This window comes from Leuciscus leuciscus, assembly GCF_965113295.1.
Source record: "Leuciscus leuciscus genome assembly, chromosome: 11".
Lineage (NCBI taxonomy): Eukaryota > Metazoa > Chordata > Actinopteri > Cypriniformes > Leuciscidae > Leuciscus > Leuciscus leuciscus.
The window spans coordinates 5,470,178-5,496,063 of NC_138735.1; the positions used below are offsets into that span (position 1 = coordinate 5,470,178).

A 25,886-nucleotide genomic window follows, 5' to 3' on the forward strand; every position below is an offset into this window, starting at 1 on the left:
CAGCACGCGCCGCCCATGGGCCACGCTCCTCTCATCCCCCTCTGTCGCCAGACCCCTGCCAGAGCACGCCCCCGTGGGACGCGCGCCCTCCCCTGGCCTCCTCTGGCAGGACGCGGTTAATGACCGTGCCCCCGCACAGGGCCGCGATGCCACCCTCGCCGGTGCCGGTCATTCCGCCTCGCTGCCCCACCGACGGTACGTCTGTGGTTCGTATGACCCCGCTGGTGCACTTTCTGGAGGCCTGGCTAGAGCTTCCCAGACTGTCCCGCTGGGTCGCGAGAACCATCAGGCTCGGCTACGCGATTCAGTTCGCGCGATCTCCTCCCCGCTTCAGCGGAGTCCGCTTCACTATGGTCGGTGGCAATGCCCCTGTCATGAGAGCGGAGGTCGTCACCCTGCTGGCGAAGGGTGCGATCGAGATTGTCCCTCCAGCCGAAATGAAGTCCGGCTTCTACAGCCCTTACTTCATTGTACCCAAGAAGTCCGGTGGGTTACGGCCAATCCTCGACCTGCGCGTCTTGAACCGCTCCCTTCACAGGCTGCCGTTCAAGATGCTAACGGCCAAACACATCCTCCAGTGTGTGCGGCCGCAGGATTGGTTTGCAGCGATCGACCTGAAGGACGCCTACTTCCATGTCTCCATTTTACCTCGACACAGACCGTTTCTACGGTTTGCTTTCGAGGGGCAGGCATACCAGTACGCGGTTCTCCCTTTCGGGCTAGCCCTGTCTCCTCGCGTCTTTACGAAGGTCGTCGAGGCAGCCCTTGTTCCCCTTCGGGAACACGGGGTTCGCATCCTGAACTATCTCGACGACTGGCTTATCCTAGCTCACTCTCGAGACCAGGTTTGCGAACACAGGGACCTAGTGCTCCGGCACCTAGTCCGTCTGGGCCTTCGGGTCAACTGGGAGAAGAGCAAACTCTGCCCCGTGCAGAGGATCTCTTTTCTCGGTATGGAGATCGACTCGGTCGCCATGTGCGCGCAGCTTACGAGCGAGCGCGCGCAGTCACTGCTGACTTGTCTTCGTCAGTTCGAGGACAAGAGTGCGGTTCCACTGAAACTTTTTCAGAGGCTCCTGGGGCATATGGCATCCGCAGCCGCAGTAACTCCGCTGGGATTGCTTCATATGAGACCGCTTCAGCTTTGGCTTCGCGATCGAGTCCCGAGGTGGGCATGGCAACACGGCACGCTCCGAGTCCCAGTGACTCCAGCCTGCCGTCAGACCTTCACCCCGTGGGCGAACCTCAATTTTCTACGGGCCGGAGTGCCCTTAGAACGAGTTTCCCGGCATGTTGTTGTGTCAACAGATGCCTCCAACACGGGCTGGGGCGCCATGTGCAATGGTCATGCTGCCGCGGGCTCCTGGACAGGACCCCAGCGCCTTTGGCATGTCAATTGCCTCGAGTTGCTGGCTGTACGTCTCGCCCTGCACCGCTTCCATGCGCTGCTCAGGGGCCAGCACGTACTAGTCCGATCAGACAATACCGCAACAGTAGCGTACATCAACCACCAGGGTGGTCTACGCTCCCGCCGTATGTCGCAACTCGCTCGCCACCTCCTCATATGGAGTCAGAAGCATCTGAGGTCGCTTCGAGCCATTTATATCCCGGGACACCTGAACCAGGCGGCCGACGAGCTGTCTCGAGTTCGGCCTCTCGCTGGAGAATGGCGACTCCATCCCCAGACGGCCCAGCTGATTTGGGATCAGTTCGGCGACGCACAGGTAGACCTGTTTGCCTCCCACGACTCGTCCCATTGCGACCTGTTTTACTCCCTGACCGAGGGCACGCTCGGCACGGATGCACTGGCGCACAGCTGGCCGCGGGGCCTACGCAAGTATGCGTTTCCCCCAGTGAGCCTTCTTGCGCAGACCTTGCGCAAGATCAGGGAGGACGAGGAGCGGGTCATTTTGGTTGCCCCGTATTGGCCCAACCGGACCTGGTTCTCCGAACTAGTACTCCTCGCGACAGCACCTCCCTGGCCAATTCCTCTGAGGAAGGACCTCCTTTCTCAGGGACGGGGCACCTTATGGCACCCTCGTCCCGATCTTTGGAACCTCCATGTGTGGCTCCTGGACGGGACGAGGCAGGTTTGAGTACCCTACCACCTGCGGTGGTGGCTACCATCACTTCCGCTAGAGCATCGTCCACGAGACATGCCTATGCGTTGAAGTGGAACCTCTTCGTCAGCTGGTGTTCTTCTAAACATCAAGAACCCACGAAATGCCCGATCAGTGTCGTGCTTTCCTTCCTGCAAGATGGGTTGGAGCGAAGGCTGTCTCCCTCCACCCTGAAAGTGTATGTTGCCGCCATTGCCGCACATCACGAAGCAGTTGATGGTAAGTCTCTGGGAAGGCACGACCTGATCGTCAGGTTCCTGAGGGGAGCGAGGAGACTAAATCCTCCTCGTCCTCCCTTCGTACCCTCTTGGGACCTCTCAGTGGTTCTAACTGCCCTGCAGAGTGCTCCATTTGAGCCTTTACATTCAGTGGAGCTTAAGTTCCTGTCAATGAAGACAGCGCTCCTGGTTGCATTGGCCTCCATCAAGAGGGTAGGGGACCTGCAGGCATTTTCGGTTGACGAAGCGTGCCTGGAATTCGGGCCGGCTAACTCTCACGTGATCCTGAGACCCCGGCTTGGATACGTGCCCAAGGTTCCTACCACACCCTTTCGAGACCAGGTAGTGAACCTGCAAGCGCTGCCCTTGGAGGAGGCAGACCCAGCCTTGGCACTGCTCTGTCCAGTACGCGCCCTCCGTGCTTACGTAGACAGAACGCGGTGTTTCAGGACCTCAGACCAGCTCTTTGTCTGTCATGGTGGGAAACTGAAGGGAAAGGCTCTCTCAAAGCAAAGGTTATCCCACTGGATAGTGGATACCATTGCTTTGGCATACCAGCAGCAAGGTCGTCCGTGCCCCCTTGGTGTGAAAGCCCACTCCACACGTAGTGTGGCTTCCTCTTGGGCTCTAGCGCATGGCGCCTCGCTAACAGACATTTGTAGAGCTGCAGGCTGGGCGACACCCAACACATTCGCGAGATTCTATAATCTCCGAGTAGAGCCAGTTTCTTCTCATGTACTCGCTTCAACCAGCCGGTGCTAGATTCTGCTCAGGTGTCTTCGCTTGCTCGCCATTCCTCTCCACGGACGGGATACGTGCGATATTTCTCTCAGGTGAGTCTGATAAGCTCTGAGTTTCCTCCAGCACTGGTTACGTCAACGCCTGAGTTATGCCAATCTGCCATAACGCAGCTTTTGCGCTTGACTAGGTGCCTCCATGTGCATGGTTCCCCCTCTGGGCGACCCCCACATGTGTATTCCACTGTAAGTCTCCTTGTGAGCGTGTGTCTTTCCCTTGGCAAGCCACCTTGCCACCCCTGGGGTTTAAAATTCCACCTGCGGCTGGACACCCCAGTGATTTTCCATATGCAGCCCTCTGGGTCATATGTGTATTCTAAGTCCCCCCCATCAATGGCTGGGCTTAATTGCATATTTCTCTCTGGAGATATGCTTCCCAGTGTACCTTGGTATCCCTGTGTTAAGTAGGACTCCTTCGTTCGTGCTAGTCTCACAACAGGGAGCTCAGACTTACGCAGGGCACTGGAAGACAGCCGAGGTGGCGTGATTAGACTGGAACCCCAATCGTCGTCATCCGACGTAACTCGGAGTGACCACGAAAGGGAACGTCTCGGTTACGGATGTAACCCTCGTTCCCTGAGTGGGAACGGAGACGTTACGTCTTCCTGCCACTTCCGCTGTACCGCTGAAAAACGCCTGGGGCTAGTCTCGGCTCCTCAGCGAAGACATATCTGCATTGTGCCAGCGTACTTCCTTTTATACTCCCTGCGGCGGGCGGAGTTACGCTATGCAAATTCCGCAGACCCATGGCATTTCATTGCCATTGGCTCGTTTTATATACTCGAAGGTGATAGGCTTCTAAGCGAAACCCCAATCGTCGTCATCCGACGTAACGTCTCCGTTCCCACTCAGGGAACGAGGGTTACATCCGTAACCGAGACGTTTTACACAGTATTTCTTGAAGAAAATTTTTTTTGTTTTGTTTTTAGTAAACATTTAGTTTAATATTTTAGTAAAATATTTGTTATATATATATATATATATATATATATATATATATATATATATATATATATATATATATATATATATATTTTTTTTTTTTTTTTTTTTTTTTGATGCAACACAATGCATTAAAAGCTGGGGTGTGTAAACTTTTTAAATTGCATGAACAGGATAAATTGTAATTATTTTGTCTTCTGTGAAATCGGGAAGTATTCGCTTCTGAAGGGCAGTACTGGATGAAAAAAAAAAGATGATCTTTAAACAAAATGTACATATCATCATAATCCTGTTTAAAGTTTACACCCCCTGCTCTTAATACATCGTTTCCTCCTTGAGCATCAGTAAATGTTTTTACCTTTTGTAATAGTTGTGTACGAGTCACTCAATTGTCCTTAATGTAAAAATATGGATCTCAAAACCATACAGTCATTGTTGGAAAGGTGTCAAATATGCAGAAGATTCTGGAAAACCTAAAAATGTGCAAAACCTGGAGGATTTTTCTGGAGAACAGCGAGTTTAACTGCTCAGTTATTTAGATCCTGTAATAAACATTATTTGTTCTCATCATTCTGAGAACACACACAGTCTCTATGGAATGGACTACATATGCCGTATTATCATTTAATCAGTTAGTACATAGATGTTGTCCGACAGGAGGTCCGCTCTGACTCTCGGCTGAAGGACATTGTCACAGAAGAATCTAGATCACTCCCAGAAAAGATTAATTAATTGAGAGAGTAGTTTCTGTTCATCACATCATTCATATAATGCGAATAATCGACTGAACCTTTCGTTTCCACGACGGTAAGTGGGAAGTGTTCCTGACACGATGATCTGTTCACAATGGTCTTGATCAGGATCTTCCTCATCTTGTCGTTCACCCGCGTGCAGAACAACAGCTCTGATGTTCTCCTCACCTTTATATCTCTGGCTGTAATATTAATGTACTCTGTATGTATCTCTGCCTGTGTTTGTTCTGAAATGAATCTACTGATGTGATGTGACCGCAGTAATGTCTCATACTCCATATGTGACTCTGTGTGTTTAATTGTAGTTTAAGGATCAGCTGATGGTGAATAAGGAGCCGCTACAGAGACCGAAGACACAGAGACCGAAGACACAGAGACCGAAGACACAGAGACTGTGACATTACTATTTTATTTATTTTTTCTGTATGTGCAGCTGCAAGTTTTTTTGTTTGTTTGTTGTTGTTTTTTTACTTTTGGTTCAGATCCAAAGACAGTTTGAAAAAGCATGAAACCTTAATACATTTTCTTTGTGTACAGGAATGCACCCTTATGTCTCTTATGAACTGGTTATACATTTATCAATGGTGAAGTTGCTCGGAAGTCATCATCTAAGAAATTCTTCTTGAACTGAAAATTTGTTTGGTTACTTAAATATTTAAACTTTCATGATGGTTTCACATTGCGACATTGTTTTTCTTTAACCTATTCTACACTTGTAAGTTTCACTCTCGGTCCCATCACCGATCAGTAAAAAAAAAAAAAAAAACTGTTTTTTGTACAGTGTATTTACATAATAATTTGAATGTAATAAGATAACGTTCATTTTGGATGAAGACTTATTTAGCCTGCACAAAATGATCATATTCATCTGAAATGATGGGTCAATCTGATGATCATCATGTTCACAAGAAAGCAAACAGAAGACAGAGCATAAAAGATTATTGAATTTACAGTTTGCTTGTTTTTGTGTGTAACATGATGTTTATTCATTTATTCTTATTATAGAAGGTATAATATCTCACCACTGTAATAGAGGAAATGCAAACTGTCAAAAGTAGCTCTCATTTGTCCACTGGCCAAAGTGTTTTAAAGACACAGCTGTGCAGTGTTGAGCTCACTGCTGTCCTGGGACACTGAAACCATTGTGGAACATTACCTTGAATATGTGCAGGAAGAGCTTCTCTGATCTGATCAAACTCTGTTTCTGTGCAAATCAATCCATGCATTATAACTGTAACCATAATAATACCAGGCATGTGTGACAGTGAGTATCTGTTGTCTCATTTCACTGGCCAGCTCTGTGTAATTCTCTCTGCAGTGGCTCTGAGCTCCAGTCCAGGGCTGCGTTTCCCAGAAGCTTTGTGAAGTTGATCGTGAAGACCATTTGCCACCAATGTCCTCTGCGATCAACTTATCTCACAATGCTTTGGGAAACGCAGCCCAGGTTTTTCTCTCAGATACCCAGACATTGGCCTATTGTGAGAGGAGATTTCTTTGTACCGCATATATCCAGAGTCTTTATTGCGCAACCACAAACTCTAAAATACAAATCTGGCAATCCCCATTCCCCAGGTTTAACAGTTTCATTTTCAATACTCTCTACCCAGGCTCTGGGCAGACTTGTCTTAATATTTTCACACATCGAGTCCACTTTTGACATTTCGATTACATCATCCCACTCCGAAACACAATCATATAAGGCTCTATTAGGTAAGAACCCTCTTACATCATATGCTATATCCTTAACTTGTCTCACTCCTGCTTTCATATACAATTTGTCATAAAACACTCTCTCTTTCATTCTAATATTTGGATATAAAAATATCGGTTGTTTTAAAACTTGATTTACATTTTCACACTCATACTGTATATTTCCTATGACCTCTGCCCACACACTTAGCACTTCCTGATAAAACAGCGGCATTTTGTCATACATCGGCTTTTTCAATCCCATAAAAAGCTCTTCTTCCCCACATCCACTACATTTGTCCAGCACATCCTTCGTATAACCTTTCCATCCATACTCCACTTTATCACATAAATACTTTTTCATCGTTTTTACCCTTATGGCCTTCTTTTTAACTTCTAAGTCAATCAATCCTAATCCTCCTTCTTTATAACTTGCAATTAATGTTTCCTTGCTATTTTAACTCCTTTCCCTCCCCACATAAAATCATTTTTATCTCAGTCATCTCGTTAATTACTCATTGTGGTAAATCGACTGCACCTATAATGTAGTTGCATTTGGAGAGCAACAGAGAGTTCACAACCATAACTTTACCTCTTAACATTAGTTCTCTTAATTTCCAGAATTGGATTACTTGTTTTATTTTATTTAAAATCCCCGTCCATGTGGCATTCCTTGCATCCTTCGCATTTTCTCCAAATTGAACTCCTAAAATATTAACATAGTCTATTGTAGTTCTATTGTAGTTTTAAAAGGTATGTCGCACCCTCTCAAGTCCACACCTCCTATACTCATTATTTCAGATTTTTCCATGTTTATTTTTGCCCCCGATGCTTTCCCATACATTTCTATGTGCTTCATTACCTTTTTTATGCTTTCTACATCCTTAATCGTAAATGTTGTATCATCCGCATATTGGTGTATTACACTCTCACCACTGTTTGGTATTTGGATACCCTTTATCTTTTTGTCTGCTCTAACCATTATTGGTTCAACCGAGATTATATAGTAAGGCAGACATCGGACATCCTTGTCTCACTGACCATTCAAGTGGAAATGGGTCTGTCAAAACCCCATTTACTTTAACACAACTTTCCGCTTTACTGTATAGCAGATTTATCCATTCCAGCATTCTATTCCCGAAACCAAATTTCTTCATTGTTTGCTCCAAGTAATCATGTTCCACTCTATCAAAAGCCTTATTTAAATCTATACATAAAATTATTCCACCTTCTCGATCCTCCCCCATGCTGCCCACAACATCTCTTATTGTGCAAATTGTGTCCTTTATGTCTCTTCCTGGGATGCTATAAGCTTGGTTTGGCGCTATTATGGTCCCTATGACCTTTTTGAGTCTATTTGCAAAAATTTGGGCTAAAATTTTATATTCTGTATTTAATAGGCTTAGAGGCCTGTAGTTTAGGGGGGTTAGGCCACCTCTGGCCAATTAGCGAACAGTGTATGATTATGATTCAGGTCCGAAGTCAGATTAGTTTGGAACAATCAGAATATTTCCAGTTCAATCTGGTTGAAGATCGGAGTTACGCCGGTATGGAGATAAGTTTGTTGAGGATCAGTGCCGATGGCTGTCGTGTCGATGAGGCATTACAGGAGAGTTGACACAATCTCTGCTGACACTTCAGGGATGCGTTGTGGTCGTGTCTAGGCGCAGGTCCTCCATCTGATCTGGATTTTTGTGGAGCCTCCATCATCGTGCCTGACCTTGAGGGCATTCTGTATATGAAGGAGGATGGCAAGAAATCTAGGAAACAGCGCTACTTCCTACTTCGGGCCTCTGGATTGTATTACTCACCCAAAGGCAAGACAAAGGTCAGCTCAGGCAACCCAGACAGTAAAACATACAATGCATTTTGAGTTCAGGCAAATCCTCGCTTATTAAGCTCAATGTACATCAGTTTGCTTTTTGATTGAATACTTAATCACAACAGATCTAAATAATAACCGGCTTTGTGAAAATGTCTAGAAATTACATTTCAGTGCATTATGGGGTTCTCTCTCCATCAGGCATCACGGGACCTTGTGTGCTTGGTGCAGTTTGACAATGTGAACGTCTACTACTGCAAAGAATACAGAAACAAATACAAAGCACCAACAGACCACAGAAACATACAGTGGTACAAGGATCAATAAAGTAAAACATGAAAACAGCCCACCCTTGTGAAAATATAGTGCACTTAATTGTATTGAATGTGCTCTTGTAGTGTACTTTACATCTTAAAAATACATATTTTTTAAAAACTGTACTTGCTGGTAATATAATATTAGCATATGGCCAAGATGGCGCCAGCATGTTGCACGGCAAGCCATCGTGTTCACCGTACTTTCGCAATTATTTGTTGCTTACATGTTAATAATGTCCATGTTCTCATGCATAACCTCAGCTGTGCTGATGTATGATCGCTCAACACTCTTGGACATTCATGCCTCAATCAACTATATGGATCATCATTATATCGGCAGTGGACATAATTCTTCTTTTTTCAAACATCTGACGTCCATACCAATGGAGATATCTCGCTTGCATTGTGGATCGCATTCTAGAAAGGAGCGCCACAAAAGATGAGGAAAGCACAGTGGACGTTTAGCAAAGAACGCCAGGGACGCCCGGGCGGCCCATGGAAACTACACGCTTCTACAGACTTGGATCTTGCCACTGCATCCGGAACAGTCTGCGCCAGGATTTTGGCCTCTCTTGTTGAAAACGCTTAAACGAGTCGATGAATGGACTATCGTTATCTAAAGGAACTAAAGTACTCACCATTAACACAAGCACAGCCTCTGGATCATGTCACGGTCAAAGCTGCAAAACGTGAGGTCAGTACTTATTCTCTGTCCGAGTTGCTGCCTCCGAAGTACAATATTTTAAATACACCAAGATCCACCGGTCGAGGTGGGGGCGTGGCCACACTCTTCAAGGACAGTTTTAAATGTACCTTACTACAAGTAGTGAAATATCCAAGCTTTGAACTGCAAACGGTTAAGCTGGAACTGACTTGTCCCATTTACTGTGCACTTATTTACCATCCTCCTAAATACAATAAGGATTTTATGGCGGACTTCTCAGACTTTCTTTCTCTTATTGTTCCAACCACTGACAATCTTCTAATCATAGGGGATTTTCATATTCATGTATGTTGCCCATCTAACTCACTACAAACTTTGTAGTACAAAGCAGTTCTCTGAACTTGTTGACTCTTTTAATTTAAAACAGTCCGTTTGTGATGCCACACACAGGCATGGTCACACTCTTGATCTAATTTTATCTCTGGGTGTGTCTCTTAGTGGTGTGACTATAGAAGACAATTGTATATCTGACCATAGATCTGTATTTTTTACTTTTGATCTGCCTGTTGCCACACCAAAAGACCAATCTGTTGATTATTATTTTAGACCTGTAAATGAGGTGACAACAAATCTTTTTTGCTGAAGCATGCAGCCCTATCTCTTCTATCATTGAGGCTTCTGGACCCTGTTTAGATATGGAAGAATTAACTGATATTTTTAATTCTCTATGCTCAAACATCATAAATGAAGTTGCTCCGCTCAGGCTTAAAAGGCCGAAACTTAGATCTCAGCCTTTGCTTAATAATGAAACGCGTGCCCTTAGAAAGGCCTGCAGGAAAGCTGAACGCAGAGAGACAAACTGCAGGTTTCCTATGAAATGCTAAAAGACACGCTCAGCCGTTACCAGCATGCAGCTAAAGCAGCAAGAACTAAATATCTTTCAGACCTAAGAAGTAGAACAGCGCACTGCCCAAGAGTTCTGTTTGGCACAATAAACACTGTGCTAAACCCGACTATTCCATCTTTATCAGAATCTACACTATATACCTGTGAGGATTTCTTGAACTTTTTTGTTAGAAAGATTGAACTAATAAGAGAAAGAATTGTACCCTCTAATATTGTTCTAGAAACTCCCATGCCATGTTCTTCTTTACTGGATCACGTTGATGTTGTCTCTCTTCCAGCACTAGCAGATATAGTCAAGCATTTGAAACTGTCATCTACTCCTCTGGATCCTATTCCACCCCGGCTCTTTAAAGATGTGTTTGCAAAACATAGGCCCTGGTATACTATCTATTGTGAATAGCTCATTATCAAATGGTGTTGTTCCACCCTCAAACAAGCAGTGGTTACTCCCCAAATCAAAAAGCATGGCCTTGATTATACTGATCTGAATAATTTTCACCCAATTTCAAAACTACCATTTATATCTAAAATATTAGAGGTCGTGTTACTTCAAATTAAGTCAGTTTTAAGTGAGAATGTTATTTTGGAAAATTTCCAATCTGGATTTAGAGCTAGGCACAGTACAGAGACTGCTCTGGTAAAAGTGCTAAATGACCTCCTAATAGCAACTGATTCTGGGCTGGCAGCTGTTTTAATTACATTGGATCTCAGTGCCGCATTTGACACTGTTGATCATTCGATTCTTTTAGACCGGTTGGAGTGTGAGGTTTTCATTCGTGGAAGAGCGCTAACATGGTTCCATTCATATTTATAGGACAGAACATTCTCTGTTAAATTTGCAAGTGTGTGTGTGTGTGTGTGTGTGTGTGTGTGTGTGTGTGTGTGTGTGTGTGTGTGTGTGTGTACCTGAGGGCTCTGCTGGTAGGAACTCCCAGAAAGTGCATGGCTTCACTGCACAGGAACTCCCTCACAGAGGAGCGAATCACAGCCCGTCCATCACCAGACCTGCACACAAAACATCATGTACAGTAAACAGCATAACCATTACACTCCTGCCAGACAGAGAATCACATGTAAGATCATTTACAACTAAATACATCTCAGAATAACTTAAAAAGCATATCAAAAATATTGAGCAGCAGAAACTGATATTCACCTTGAGTACGGTGTCTTTCCTGAGCCTTTCAACTGGACTTCCCATCTTTCACCCTTTCTGGATTAAAAGAGAGATTGTATACCGCTCTAACGGTTAACACTTGTCAGTTCTAAACTGAGAGATGTCATTGTTCAGACGCATGTTTAAGCATTAAACGAGAATTAGATAAAAAATGACAGAATCATCTATTTGCTGAAAAACCAATAAGTATAGATCAAACTTTCCATTCTTTAATCTTAAACAACATTATGGGAAAGTTGACATGCATTACAACAGAAAAGTCACATCTGACAATAACAACTGATGATTTGTGTTGAACGCTGATGGAAAAGGATGATTTTACCTGTTTGTGTATTCACCCAACATATGTGCTCTTCCATCCCCCAGCTGTCCGGCCCAATAACCAAACTATAATAATAATAACACATGGTTGACATGTTTGCTCTGGTTGTCTTACGCCATCGCTGTCGGGTTTGAAGTGACGGTCAGTTTTACCTGATGGCCCCCGTATCTGTGTGCCAGTGGAACAGAGCCAGGAAACAGTTTCCCACCACTGACACAACGGACAAACTCTTCATTCTGAATCACAGACTCATTCAGATCCAAAATATTCCTCAACACATCCTGAAATACACAAAAGAGCCTGAATATATGCAGAAACAACATTTACACAAAAGTACTGTGGTGGTACCATGGTCCAGTTTTGTTTTAAAGCAGTTTTCTCAGACTGTGATCCTCAGACCACTGGTGGTTCTGTAAAGAGTCCAAGTGGCCCACGAGTTCATTAGCTGATTAAAAGCTTTATGACTGAATCAATTTCGTTTTCATCATCCCACTCCGAAACACAATCATATAAGGCTCTATTAGGTAAGAACCCTCTTACATCATATGCTATATCCTTAACTTGTCTCACTCCTGCTTTCATATACAATTTGTCATAAAACACTCTCTCTTTCATTCTAAAATTTGGATATAAAAATATCGGTTGTTTTAAAACTTGATTTATATTTTCACACTCATACTGTATATTTCTGTATATGACCTCTGCCCACTTAGCACTTCCTGATAAAACAGCGGCATTTTGTCATACATCGGCTTTTTCAATCCCATAAAAAGCCCTTCTTCCCCACATCCACTACATTTGTCCAGCACATCCTTCATATAACCTTTCCATCCATACTCCACTTTATCACATAAATACTGTTTCATCGTTTTTACCCTTATGGCCTTCTTTTTAACTTCTAAGTCAATCAATCCTAATCCTCCTTCTTTATAACTTGCAATTAATGTTTCCTTGCTATTTTAACTCCTTTCCCTCCCCACATAAAATCATTTGTTATCTCAGTCATCTCATTAAGAAAGCATGACAAATCATCAAGGGTGTTTCAGCCTATGATTAGGTTAGGGTGGGCTGTGTTTTATGTTTGTCAAGCAATTGGGAAATAAAACGCAAAAAATGCAATAAATGTAATACATGCACAATTAAACCCCGACTCCGACAGAAAAGGGACATACATTCTTTGTATGTATGAAATAATTCAAAATTATAAAGCAAAAGATTTTTGTGGTTCATTTTAGCAATATTTAGAGCTAATCCTAAAGTGTGGCATGAGGGGCACTGGCAATCAAATTGTGATTTTAGTGTGTCATCCACTGTCTCTGCTATGCAACTGCAGCTCAATAACATATGTAATCAAAACAATGCTAATATCACCAACTGTCCAATTTGAAGAAAAATGAATATTAGCAAAGCATGAACTAATACTGAAAACCCTAGTAAGTTGTTACCAAACCCTTTGTTGTTTTGAGAACAAAAAAACATTGATTAAAGATTCAACCCCTGAAAAATGAATGGTTCCACAAATCTGTAGAGAATGACAGGGAAACAATAGCGGATACAGCTAAATGAAGTGTTATTATCTTGGCCTTCTCAGGTGTGTATATCAGGTGTGTGTCATGTTCATATGGTCACTGTGATCTGCTTTCTTCATCCTCAAATTCAAAAAGAATCCCAATACATCAAGTATCTGTGTTGTGATGATGAGTTGACCATGACTCTGTGGGTGACTGGGATACGTATTGCAAAGGTGAGCAGAAACCAGGCCACACACCAAAAACCAAAATAGATAATGATTAATTATTGCATAAATGAGAGAAGACACTAAGTTGAACTTCATGCAGCAAATTAAATTATAAATTATAGTTTACAATGCAAAAACATACTGTAAATTGTAGCTGTATTATGTTGGATCCTATTGTGAGCTGTCTACTTTGTCAAAAAATGATAATAATGAAAACCTACCTTATTAACGGTCTTGTTTTGTCATGATTTTGTCATAGTATGGTAAGCAGTTATATGAAAACTACAAAGCCGCTGTGAGGAAAGCAGCCGGCACTGGAAGCTGGGCTAACCGCACTATCCAGGCCTCCTCCAGTGCATCCACACCCTCTCCTACACCTAAAGGTAGAGATAATGAGCTAAATAGATTGTTATAAAATGTATCATAGATCTTGATATATTAAAGGATTTTGATGACATTTTTGTGCTTATCTTTCAGCCAAAGCTGCGAATGGACACGCTCCTCAGCTTCCAAAGGACACCAAGGTACCTCTAAATCTATCAGTTGCCTTAGTAATGAAGAACACCATAATATAATACCATAAATAATATAAGTTCATGGACCATACTGAAGTGTGAACTATAATGTTTTCAGACACTTAACTGCATGTTAATTGCAATTAAACAAAATATAGTTTAAATTTATTAACACACTTAAGTACATAATTTTATAACATTTCATAATTACTTCTACTTTCAATGAAATATGAAGTTTACTGCCGAATGTACTGAGAAGCATTTATAGTAAACTAAAATATACATATATTATTTCTATTGAAACTTGACATGTTTTCAATATTTAATTACACATTTGTCATGATGAAGTTGCCAATTGGTAAATTAAAAATATATTAACATTAAATGTATTAACGAATAACACACTACAGTTGAAATTATAATCAAATTTGCATGTGCTCTAGTATGTTTGTCAATATCAAAATAAATGTACTGCAAAAGATTACTAAACCATAATTTAAAAAGTTTAACTGTTAATTTGTCATGATTGCAAAGTACACTTTTTAAAATTGCACTTAACTCTGTTAAGAAACAGTCATGAAAGTGCAGTGTCTTTAAATAAACATAGAGTGGCCTTTTATTTAATGAATATATTATCTGAAAATATATATTTTTAAATATACTTCAAAGATTTAAAGTATACTTCAAGAGCAGTAAAATTACGCACACTAATATTTTACGAAGGGTGACGGTTCCTTTAGAGTTGTTTTAATCCCCTTGTAATTTCATCATTTATCTGAAATGCTCCTGAATGCTACTTTTGGTTTGTTTTTGAAGGGTCCTGGCAACCAAACATCTTTCCCACCACCTCCGCCTTCAATGGAAACCCTGCCTCCTCCACCACCCGACCCCATGTTGCCTCCTCCTCCCCCTGCTCCTCCTGCCAGCACAACCAAAGTCAACAAGTTTCCTCCTCCACCTCGATTCCCACAATCCTCCTTCCCACCTCCACCCATGGATGACCTGCCTCCACCACCACCTCCTCCAGAAGATGCCGAGCTGCCCCCTGACTTTCTTCCTCCACCGCCTCCTAGTTTTGCACCTTACGGGGAGACTCGCTCCCCCCACCACCCCCAGACCCCATTACCTCCCTTCCACCTCCTCCTCCTCCTGGTCCCCAAAACTTTGCATCTGCAGGTGGAGCTCCACCACCACCACCTCCACCCCCGCCTCCACCCCCGCCTCCACCACCAGCTCCTGCACCGGCTGCCAACCCATCCGCCGGCTCTGTCAGAAAAATGCCTCCAGCTCCACCAAAGAGAACTACACCTCTACACACAGCGCCCCCAGGTGGCGAACTCATGTCAGAACTGATGACAGCAATGCTGAAAAAGCGCAGTCAACAATGATCTTGAAGACAGATAGAGCTAATTGACATGTTTTTGTAGTTGGACTGAGGAACTGACCGCCAAACAAGTTCTCGGCGTGACATACGGACACACATCTTTAATTATTTTGTTTAATATTCTTGCATTACACCACCAGACTAAAATATGTAAATACTTTGTACTTACGCACCTAATCAGATTATTTGTATTACAAATATGCTATATCATCATTGCTAATGGAATGTCATAATAAATAAGGTCTTGCAAAGTTAACTGTTTAACAGATTTTGACATGCCTAATTGTTAAACAGGAGTAAACGAGATGCATGATGCAAAGATTTTTGCACTTTTGTAGAAATGCAGAAACAGCAATATTACAAAAGACATCCATGTCCATTGTCCATATATAACGTGCATATGTACATATATAACTTCGAACATGACTCATCCTCCAATCAGATCATCCATTAGGAAGTGTGATTACAATGTCATAAACAATATTTTTGGTTCAAATGATGCTGAAATTTGCGATTTTTTCCTGAGTTAGGAAGAACAGCTGACCCTCAACTGCTGAGCCCAGGATGGAGGTTTACTGGCATATCCGGCTCTCTCAGCCTCTTCCTGCTCCATAAATGGCTCCATTAAAGTCTTCTGCAACAGTGTCACCTAGAAATACATCAAACATACTGTCAACAAGCCATAATGGTCTGTCTGAAGATGTTACATTGTATGTATAATTGTCAAGTCTTCATTTCACAGTAATATATTAAAGCAAACACTCTAAGATATATGATAAGCATGATCATGACAGCATATTAGTTTGACATCACATGTAATAATAATACCTCTGAAAAGTCATTTTTCTCTGCTTTTCTGATAGCAGATTCAGCCATCCAGTTCCTCAACACATACCGTGGGTTTACTCCTGAACAATAGAAAAATTACTAATAACATTAAATACAACATAACACATCGTAAAAAAACACACACTACCGTTTAAACATTTACGGTCAGTAAGGCTTTTAAAAAAAAAAGAAATTAATAATATTATTCAGCAAGGATGCATAAAAAGGGACAATAAAGACATTTATAATATTACAAAAGATTCAAATAAACGCTGTTCTTTTGAACTTTATATTAATCAAAACATGTATCAGGGTTTCCTCAGAAATATTAAGCAGCTCAACTGTTTTCAAATGTTTCTTGAGCAGCAAATCATCATATTAGAATGATTTCTGAAGGATCATGTGACACTGAAGACTGGAGAAATGATCACAGGAATAAATTACATTCAGCTGAACAAATATATTAATTACACAAATACTGTATATTCAAATAGAATAATTTATTTTATATTGTAATAATATCTCATAGTATAATAATATATTATAGTAATACAAAATGACTGTTTTTATTGTATTTTTGATTAAATAAATGCAGCCTTGGTGAGCATAAGAAACTTCTTTCAAAAACAAATCTTACCAATCCTGAACATTTCAGCGGTAGTGTTACTGTAACAATATATAAACACATAATATATAACACTGCATCATATAACATATACAAAAACACACCTTGCATTCTGTGCTGTCGTTCTTCATCTGAGTCACTCATTATCCTGTAGAAGACGATTAACACATCAAGTGATGTTCATTTTTAATCCTCTAAAGAGTTCGAGTTTACATTACAGCAACATTACCTTGACAGACGCTGTAAATACAGCTGAACCCAGTCTCTGAAATGCTTGTGTGATGAGAGGTCTGAAAGAGCCCACAAAGACTGTCAAGAGAGACACAGTCACAGTTAATGGACTGAAATCATGATTATGGATATTGCGGCTGCTGTGGGAGTGAATGGAGAGGAAACGTACCGGAGCAAAGGATCCCTTCTGAAGCCGGGACAGGGTCACTTCACTCAGCTGTCTGAAAGTCATAGTGAAGTCTGCTCCAGTGTCCTCCATTAGCTCAACACATCACACATCATACAACATTATATGGGTCATTCTCAGGAAATGCTGCCATTTGTGTGATCTACTACTGATACCATACTGGACTTCACTATTTCTGACAGTTTGGCTGTTAAATATATAATTAAAATAAAAAAAAATGAATTAATGAATTAATTATAGTACAATCAGAGAAAAAAAACAATCCAGCTAATATTTACCTTTAGAAGAAATGCAATCACATATGAATCCTTTTCTTCATTTCCCAGAAAGCCCAACTTTGCTTTGAACAGCTCATGAAATCTACAACAGAAACAGTAAAGTGAGATCAGGAACGACTCAGAGAGGAATACAGTGATCTATATTGTCTAATGACAGGCTCACCTTTGATGGTAGATTTGTGGATACTCTCTCAATATTTGCTGAGATCTGAAGTAAATGAATTGACACGAATCACCCTTATTTATTCCAGACCAATACCAACAGAAAATAAAAGGATCTCTTACTGTGAAAGCTGATCTGAGGTCAGCAGTGGTTTCAGAGCTTCTAGAAGTTTCTGTAGATTGAACAGGCCAACATTAGCCTGAGCTCCTATACTGTACCGGCCCTCGTCATCAGACGTGTTGGGGACAAAATCTATACAGAGGAAACAATGCTGGAGCAATAACACACATTTAACAATAAAATTATTATATGTAATTATTATGGCTGTCTGTTTCACTTTAACTTATTAGAATATAATGAAGTAAAATAAAACAAGTAATGGATTAAAAAAAGTATGCAATTAATCATGACTCTCAACCCATGTATATATACTGTAAGTATATACAAAATTTATAGTAGATCTAAAGTAGCTTACTATTCATACAATGTTCCTCCACTTTTGCAGTATTGTATATATGTGTGTGTGTGTGTGTGTGTGTGTGTGTGTGTGTGTGTGTGTGTGTGTGTGTGTGTGTGTGTGTGTGTGTGTGTGTGTGTGTGTGTGTGTGTGTGTGTGTGTGTGTGTGTGTGTGTGTGTGTGTGTGTGTGTGTGTGTGTACCTGAGGGCTCTGCTGGTAGGAACTCCCAGAAAGTGCATGGCTTCACTGCACAGGAACTCCCTCACAGAGGAGCGAATCACAGCCCGTCCATCACCAGACCTGCACACAAAACATCATGTACAGTAAACCGCATAACCATTACACTCCTGCCAGACAGAGAATCACACACTATGAGTCATAATGTAAGATCATTTACAACTAAATATATCTCTGAATTACTTAAAAAGCATATCAAAAATATTGAGCAGCAGAAACTGATATTCACCTTGAGTACGGTGTCTTTCCTGAGCCTTTCAACTGGACTTCCCATCTTTCACCTTTTCTGGATAAAAGAGAGATTGTATACCGCTCTAACGGTTAACACTTGTCAGTTCTAAACTGAGAGATGTCATTGTTCAGACGCATGTTTAAGCATTAAGTGAGAATTAGATTTAAAAAATGCCAGAATCATCTATTTGCTGAAAAACCAGTAAGTATAGATCACACTTTCCATTCTTTAATCTTAAACAACATTATGGGAAAGTTGACATGCATTACAACAGAAAAGTCACATCTGACAATAACAACTGATGATTTGTGTTGAACGCTGATGGAAAAGGATGATTTTACCTGTTTGTGTATTCACCCAACAAATGTGCTCTTCCATCCCCCAGCTGTCCGGCCCAATAACCAAACTATAATAATAATAACACATGGTTGACATGTTTGCTCTGGTTGTCTTACGCCATCGCTGTCGGGTTTGAAGTGACGGTCAGTTTTACCTGATGGCCCCCGTATCTGTGTGCCAGTGGAACAGAGCCAGAAAACAGTTTCCCACCACTGACACAACGGACAAACTCTTCATTCTGAATCACAGACTCATTCAGATCCAAAATATTCCTCAACACATCCTGAAATACACAAAAGAGCCTGAATATATGCAGAAACAACATTTACACAAAAGTACTGTGGTGGTACCATGGTCCAGTTTTGTTTTAAAGCAGTTTTCTCAGACTGTGATCCTCAGACCACTGGTGGTTCTGTAAAGAGTCCAAGTGGCCCACGAGTTCATTAGCTGATAAAAGCTTTATGACTGAATAAATAAATAAAAGTATAACTGAAAAAAAAAAAAAAAAAAGAATTAACTCAATACAATAAATGAACTGTTTGTGACTAAATAAATGTATGATAAAGTGTTTCTATTGGTATGTAAGTGTTTGGTCCAATTTTGAAGCTAGCATTATATAATATCTATATATATAATAGAGTATAATAGCTAAAAAATAATTTGCCCACAACCTAAAGTAGACATTTATTTGAGGAGTTGGGTGGTTCAAATTTATTTATTTTTTTAAGTGATCTGCTTCACCCTTGTAAAAAATAAGTGTTAAAAATAAAAATGGAAAACTATGTTTCTTTTAAAAAAGTTATTGCAGATAATACAAAATTAATGAAATAAAAAGCCACTTAACGAGTATACTTTCATGACCGTTTCTTAACAAACTATAATAAATGTTCATTTAATTTCAGTTAACATGATGCAATTAAGTGTCCGAAACATTATATTCAGTTTGCACCAAAGTATATTCTTTTAAAGTAGCCTATATTATTTTCATATAATTTCTCTTTTTAAAAGTATGATGAAGTGTACTTCTTTGTAACAACAGCCTGAATAAGTTCAAAATTATGCTGACGACGACAATGTTATTGGTGGTGATGATGATGATTAATTTATTACTATTTTAAAATGTGGACAAGAAAAATGATAAAGAATGGGTGGGTGTGACCAAACTTTTGACTGGTGGTTAGATGGCACTAGCTCCATTGTATTTTTCTGTTTCATAAATTACATATACACAGTTACTGCAACAATATCCCCAGGTTTGACTGCAGTGAAGCACAAGTTCTCTGTAAATGATGATGAGTGGATGGGTTTATTGACCTGTGACACAGCAGCCAGTGTCAGGGGCTCTTTCAGAGGAGAGGGCTGAGACTCTGAAAACACACTTCTCTTCACAGTACGAATAACATTACCATCAACCTCATCAAGAGGCAGAGCATCTGTAAAACACACAGAAGTGATTAAAACATATCAACGTGTGAAATATACAATGTTGGCACTCATATCTGTATCTTACCTAGTAGTTTATGTGATAATGCCAGTAGTATTTCTCCACAGTGTTTCACATTGCTATAAAAGTGACTCTTATCGAACTCTCTTTCATTACAACTTTCATTCTCACAGAATTCTTGTTCGTCCCTAAATGTAGCGATGGCGACGGCCGATAAAAATAAAAATAACGTGAAACCATGTTTTGTCATTACATCAAACTCACAGGCATATTTTTTTAACTATATATGTCCTGTACTTCCTTACATCACGTAACTAGAGGAAAACATCAGAACTGTCACACAAACAATCCTTCAATGTTCCACCAGAGGGCGCTCATCGGCTCAAAAACCCGAATGCTCCATTTATGCAATATTCGGGACTTTTTTGTCTTTTTGGAAATGTATGCGCGTTATAAACCATAACCGATTAAATCTATTAATTGTATGGGTTTAGAAGCTGTCGTACTTTCTCACTATAATGATTAAATAAGCGTCTCTAGCCAATGATCAGAGACAACTGTGATTGGTCAACCTCCAATCTGTACTGTAACAAGTAACAAGTAACAGGTACCATGTGTATGGAAGCTTATGGGTAGCAATATTCAATTTGAAATGCAATATGTAAAATGGCAATGCATTTCTGTATTTAAATTTAAATTTCCCCATACATTTGTGCAACGTTTGGTGCAAAATGAAAATGAAAATTCAATTATATAATTTACATTTGCCATTTCATACAATAGTTTTAATATGTAAATTGAATACATATTTTAACACTTTATAAGTTGCAAAATTTAAATAAAAATGTATTACAGAAATGATTAGATATGTTTAACATGTTCATGCAAAAACTGTGGCAAAATTGTAATTTAAATTAAATTTTTTCTTCATTGCATTTACACTCACATTTAAGACACTTGCGATTTCCAAGCGCCACCTACTGACAGAAAGTGAATTTGCGTTTTCATTCAGTCCGTCTGCTGTTTTTGTTTTGTGCAGGTGTCTTCTAGCATAATTTCACAAAACAAAAGTCAGACCATTTTGTTTTTGCTTTAAATCTTGAAATTATACAATCTAATTTAAATAAAAAATAAATTATCATGCTACATGTGTGTAGCCTCTTTGTTTGCATCATGATTACATTTCAAATGGCTGGCAACAGATGTTATAGAGCAAATAAACAACAAATAAATTTGCTTAAAGGAAAAAATCGGCTATCGGAATTGGCCAATTTGCTTGAAAAAAATTGTTATCAGCAATAGAAAATCATAATCGGGCCACCCTAATAATAAAAAAAAAAAGAAATAAAACATTATTAACAGTCTTTTCACTGTTTTCACAGTTTTATTTTTCTAGTTTTATTAATTTGTAGTTTGTATGGTTAATATTAATGTAGGCTTATTGTCAGCGCACTAAGGTTTAAAAAAGGTCATTGGTATTATCAATGCTTATTGAGTCAATGTTTATTTTCTGTCACCCTCCAGAATGTCTGTTGCAAGCCAACCGTACAGCCGACCTGCTTTCACCCGGCTCATCTGAGTGGACAACCGCACAAACCGCCGCACAAAAACATGAAGTGTCCACAGATAAAGTTAAGATTGGGTCTTTCTAAACGACCACCATCAGTGCCCTCACTAATGTTGAGAGAACCTTTATGGCTCCAGTGGACGGCGACACTCAACTGTTTGAAACGGGTGTGGTTCATATTATTAAAAATTACATATTGTCCATGAAATCTGCATGTACTTTTCTTGGTCCTGCATCCAAAAAATGCAAAACTGCTCCCTTTGAGTTGCCAGAGGAGGTAGAAAGCAGAAATGGCAAAAACAGTATATATCTCCCTGAAAGGACAAATTGAAAAAGTGAGTAAATTCATCTATCTATCCTCTCAAAAATAGTATAAATTTAAGATAATCTCAGTCATAATTTTTATAGCTTTTGCATGAATAAGTGAAAGGTGACTACGGCTTTTAATACATACAGGTTGAATTATGATAATGTTTTGTGTAAAGACACATTTTATTCAGATTCACTGCCAATGTTGCACCCACTCCCTACTGCTCCAACACTCAACAATGGGCAAGCAATTCAAAGCTGCACACTACAGCCGTAACAACACATTTAAGCGTAACAACACACTTAAGCTTAACATACACCAACAAGAGCAACACTCCAAGTCTGGTAACACAACAGTCTCAGGCCACATTTACACATAGCCGGGTATTTAGAGAAACGAATATTTCTCCCCCTCCGTTTTCAAAAATAACATCGTGCACGCAATATCGTTTTCAAAAAAAGTTGTCGTTTACATCAACCCGCATAAATACAAAGGGGCGGCAGTGTAAGGAGAAGGATAAAGCCATGCAAGCCAATCAGAATCCTCAAAATCGACAACGACGAATAGCACGAGCGACTTCCTGTTCCTTTCAAAACAATAGACATGGCGCGAGGTTCGTTCGTGTGGACAGACAGCGAAGCAAATGCAAACAGGCCAAAAGCGTTTTCACAAAAGTAAAAATGAGTACCACTTTAACAGCATCCATGATCAAATAGTAGCCAAACAAACTCATAGACAGTATGGAACAAACTCTGAACATAGGGCGCTCACATGACGTAAGCATTTTCTGGCGCATAATGTGACGTTTGAGAACCTAAAACCCCGTTTCTCCCAGTTGACACGGCAACACATAACCGGCGTTTTCAGAAATCTCCACTTTGGCCGGAGTTTTTAGAAATAATCGTTCTCTGGGATAAAAACTGCGTTTTCGTGTAAATGACAGGCCAAAACGCAGGGAAATATCTGCGTTTTCCCATCGTGTAAACGGTGCCTCAGGCTCTTGGGAGAAGAAACCTCTCCCAGTCCCAGTCCCAGTCCCAGTCCCAGTCCCAGTCCCAGTCCCAGTCCCAGTCCCAGTCCCAGTCCCAGTCCCAGTCCCAGTCTCTCTCTCTCTCTCTCTCTCCCCCCCGGCTCTGCTTAAATACTGGATCCTCTTGCCATTGATGAGGAACAGCTGGTAGGTCCCATCACCTAGATTAGGACAGGGAGGAGCACAAGAAATTGGACAAAAACAAAACAAAAAAAAAACCTTTTAATATATGTCCAAATAGAAACAGTTATTTAAAATGGTAATAATATATCACAATACTGTAGTTTATAGCCTAGGCTACTATATTTTAATCAAATAAATGCAGGCTGGGGGAGCAGCGCAAGAGACTTATTTCATAAACATTAAAAAAATCCACCTGACACACACACACAAGTTTCAAGTTTTGAAAAATACAACAACAAACAGTAATATTGTAAAGTATAATAACAATTGAATTTATAATTAGCCTATATAGGATTATGTAATGGTTCACAAAATTCACGGTTCAATCACTGTCTGTTGTTGCATTGAGACTCTGGTAGGGCTTTATTTTGAAATTCTCGTCAGCAAAATAGAGGGAAAACAAACAATATTGACAATATTGTTTATAAAATGTTACTCACCATGTTCATTTATGGTAAATCTGACTGTTCCGTTGCGTTCGCACCACATACTTGATAATCGTGCTGTAAACATTGCCTACGCCAATAGCAGGCGCTTATAATCGTGACGTGCGCCAATGGCAGCTGCAAAGGAGAAGCAATATGGGAAATACCGACTGTTTTAAGGAATAAACGCAGAATTTTTGGTTCTTGTCGTGTTTAACACAATCTACACTCGATCGCGCGAGGATATCCATCGTGAAAAATCGCAGCTTGAATTTTTTTTTAGTTACCATCGAAGTGAAAGACAGGTCCTTTCTGTGCTATAAATACAACGTACAACAAAACTACAACTCCCAGCAGGCCGTTGGGTCCATTGGCTGCGCGCGCACACACACTCAATAAATCAATCAATGACACTTACCCATTAGAAAACGCAAATGCATACGTCCTGGGACGGTAACACCAGTCAAATTAAATCATTCAAGGAAAATACATCTTTGCAGTGCATACACAGAAGTGCCAATAATATATTTTCACTGCATTTACAATTGCAGAAATAAAGCTATGAGATCGTTATTACAATTAGAAATCAGAAAAAAAAAAAAAAAAAAAAAAACTTTTTTTTTTATATATGTCCAAATAGAAACTGTTATTTAAAATGGTAATAATACATCACAATACTGTAGTTTATAGCCTAGGCTACTATATTTTAATCAAATAAATGCAGGCTGGGGGAGCAGTGCAAGAGACTTATTTCAAAAACATTAAAAAAATCCACCTGACACACACACACACACACAAGTTTCAAGTTTTGAAAAATACAACAACAAACAGTACTTTTGAACGGTACAGTTGGTTTCATTACAACATTTACACTACATTTATTCATTTAACATAACCTTTATTGACTTAGAAAATGAAGAAAATGACAGGCTAATTAATATGTTATATGAATTTGTGTTTCAATATGTGGCATCGTCAGGTTTTCATACCTCAAATTAAAACCCAGTGATGTCTAATGGTAACAAAATAAAAACGAAACTAAGATTATGCCCTGTATCATGAAGAAAACATAGGTTTATTTTGTGTTACATGACACCTATTGGTGTTGCCTATATGAACAGTGCTAATTCAGGTTAAGAATACACTGTGACAGAGGCAAAACAATTTATTAAAATAATAATAACAACAATAACAATAATGATTATGACGACGCATGCAAAACAGAGAGAAAAGACTCAATTCTATTCGAATAATTACACAATACCACTGTTACGTTCCCAATTCATTTTCTAGGGGCAAAAGGGAAAGTAGCTTTAAAGCAAAAATGAACAGCGACAAAGAAAAGTTAACCTATCTGAGTCCCAGCACACAATACACAAAGTAAGATTTCCAATACATTTATTTACAATAAGTGATAAATACAGTGCAAAAAGAATCCTAAACAAACAGCTCCAAAAGAAAAAGAAATGAAGCCTGTTCTTCAGGAGCAGGTAAAGCCAAAACAAACAAAAGATCTCACTACCCGGTAGAAGGAACACCTAATTGACCTACAACAATCAACACAAATAAACAACAGAACTCTTACCTTACTTCCTAACTAACAAAAAACAGGAGAAAATTTGAAAAGAAAAATGGCACCCACTCCCTACTGCTCCAACACTCAACAATGGGCAAGCAATTCAAAGCTGCACACTACAGCCGTAACAACACATTTAAGCGTAACAACACACTTAAGCTTAACATACACCAACAAGAGCAACACTCCAAGTCTGGTAACACAACAGTCTCAGGCCACATTTACACATAGCCGGGTATTTAGAGAAACGAATATTTCTCCCCCTCCGTTTTCAAAAATAACATCGTGCACGCAATATCGTTTTCAAAAAAAGTTGTCGTTTACATCAACCCGCATAAATACAAAGGGGCGGCAGTGTAAGGAGAAGGATAAAGCCATGCAAGCCAATCAGAATCCTCAAAATCGACAAC

General features: G+C 40.3%; 4 protein-coding genes and 1 pseudogene across 5 annotated transcripts in view; 2 read left to right on the plus strand and 3 right to left on the minus strand.

The window, feature by feature from the left end:
- LOC309508803 (uncharacterized protein) overlaps nt 1-6,097 on the plus strand; it is an 82,861-nt gene extending 76,764 nt beyond the window's left edge. Inside the window, 1 exon segment of the mRNA XM_082183274.1 lies at nt 5,135-6,097. Coding sequence (XP_082039400.1) covers nt 5,135-5,139 — 5 coding nt within the window. The 3' untranslated portion in view covers nt 5,140-6,097.
- LOC309509593 (protein adenylyltransferase SelO-like) lies at nt 5,269-12,194 on the minus strand. The gene is made up of 4 exons (XM_082184408.1): nt 11,727-12,194; nt 11,384-11,440; nt 11,134-11,232; nt 5,269-8,250 (listed from the first exon to the last, which is right to left on the minus strand). The coding sequence occupies exons 1-4, from the start codon at nt 11,747-11,749 to the stop codon at nt 8,058-8,060; spliced, it is 372 nt and encodes a 123-aa protein (XP_082040534.1). The 5' UTR covers nt 11,750-12,194; the 3' UTR covers nt 5,269-8,057.
- Nucleotides 12,195-14,669: 2,475 nt separating this feature from the next.
- On the plus strand, nt 14,670-15,619 carry LOC309509587 (annotated as a pseudogene). The gene has a single exon. The product of its transcript is annotated as an uncharacterized misc_RNA (transcript).
- Nucleotides 15,464-17,893, minus strand: LOC309509595 (protein adenylyltransferase SelO-like). The gene is made up of 8 exons (XM_082184410.1): nt 17,798-17,893; nt 17,676-17,720; nt 17,513-17,594; nt 17,217-17,309; nt 17,046-17,125; nt 16,921-16,964; nt 16,192-16,271; nt 15,464-16,012 (listed from the first exon to the last, which is right to left on the minus strand). Exons 4-8 carry the CDS (start codon nt 17,304-17,306, stop codon nt 15,890-15,892), a joined length of 417 nt encoding a protein of 138 aa, XP_082040536.1. The 5' UTR covers nt 17,307-17,309; nt 17,513-17,594; nt 17,676-17,720; nt 17,798-17,893; the 3' UTR covers nt 15,464-15,889.
- LOC309509586 (protein adenylyltransferase SelO-like) lies at nt 17,601-21,695 on the minus strand. Its single transcript, XM_082184396.1, has 7 exons — nt 20,452-21,695; nt 20,256-20,374; nt 19,096-19,224; nt 18,944-19,008; nt 18,600-18,656; nt 18,335-18,433; nt 17,601-17,927 (listed from the first exon to the last, which is right to left on the minus strand). Exons 1-7 carry the CDS (start codon nt 20,633-20,635, stop codon nt 17,906-17,908), a joined length of 675 nt encoding a protein of 224 aa, XP_082040522.1. The 5' UTR covers nt 20,636-21,695; the 3' UTR covers nt 17,601-17,905.
- Between the last annotated feature and the right edge of the window lie 4,191 nt (nt 21,696-25,886).

Coding starts and splice junctions, on each gene's coding strand:
- LOC309509593 (XM_082184408.1), bottom strand. CDS start 11,749: ATGTTGGGTGAATACACAAACAG. Junction 11,441..11,726: donor TTGGGTGAATACACAAACAG/GTAAAATCATCC, acceptor CTTTTAATCCAG/AAAGGGTGAAAGATGGGAAG. Junction 11,233..11,383: donor GGAAAGACACCGTACTCAAG/GTGAATATCAGT, acceptor TTTTGTGTGCAG/GTCTGGTGATGGACGGGCTG.
- LOC309509595 (XM_082184410.1), bottom strand. CDS start 17,306: ATGGAGGACACTGGAGCAGACTTCACTATGACTTTCAGACAGCTGAGT. Junction 16,965..17,045: donor TATTTACAGCGTCTGTCAAG/GTAATGTTGCTG, acceptor CGTCTTCTACAG/GATAATGAGTGACTCAGATG. Junction 16,272..16,920: donor ACGACAGCACAGAATGCAAG/GTGTGTTTTTGT, acceptor TCTATTGTTCAG/GAGTAAACCCACGGTATGTG.
- LOC309509586 (XM_082184396.1), bottom strand. CDS start 20,635: ATGACAAAACATGGTTTCACGTTATTTTTATTTTTATCGGCCGTCGCC. Junction 19,225..20,255: donor CACTGGCTGCTGTGTCACAG/GTCAATAAACCC, acceptor TGTGTATTTCAG/GATGTGTTGAGGAATATTTT. Junction 17,928..18,334: donor CCTACCAGCAGAGCCCTCAG/GTACACACACAC, acceptor TCCTCTGTATAG/ATTTTGTCCCCAACACGTCT.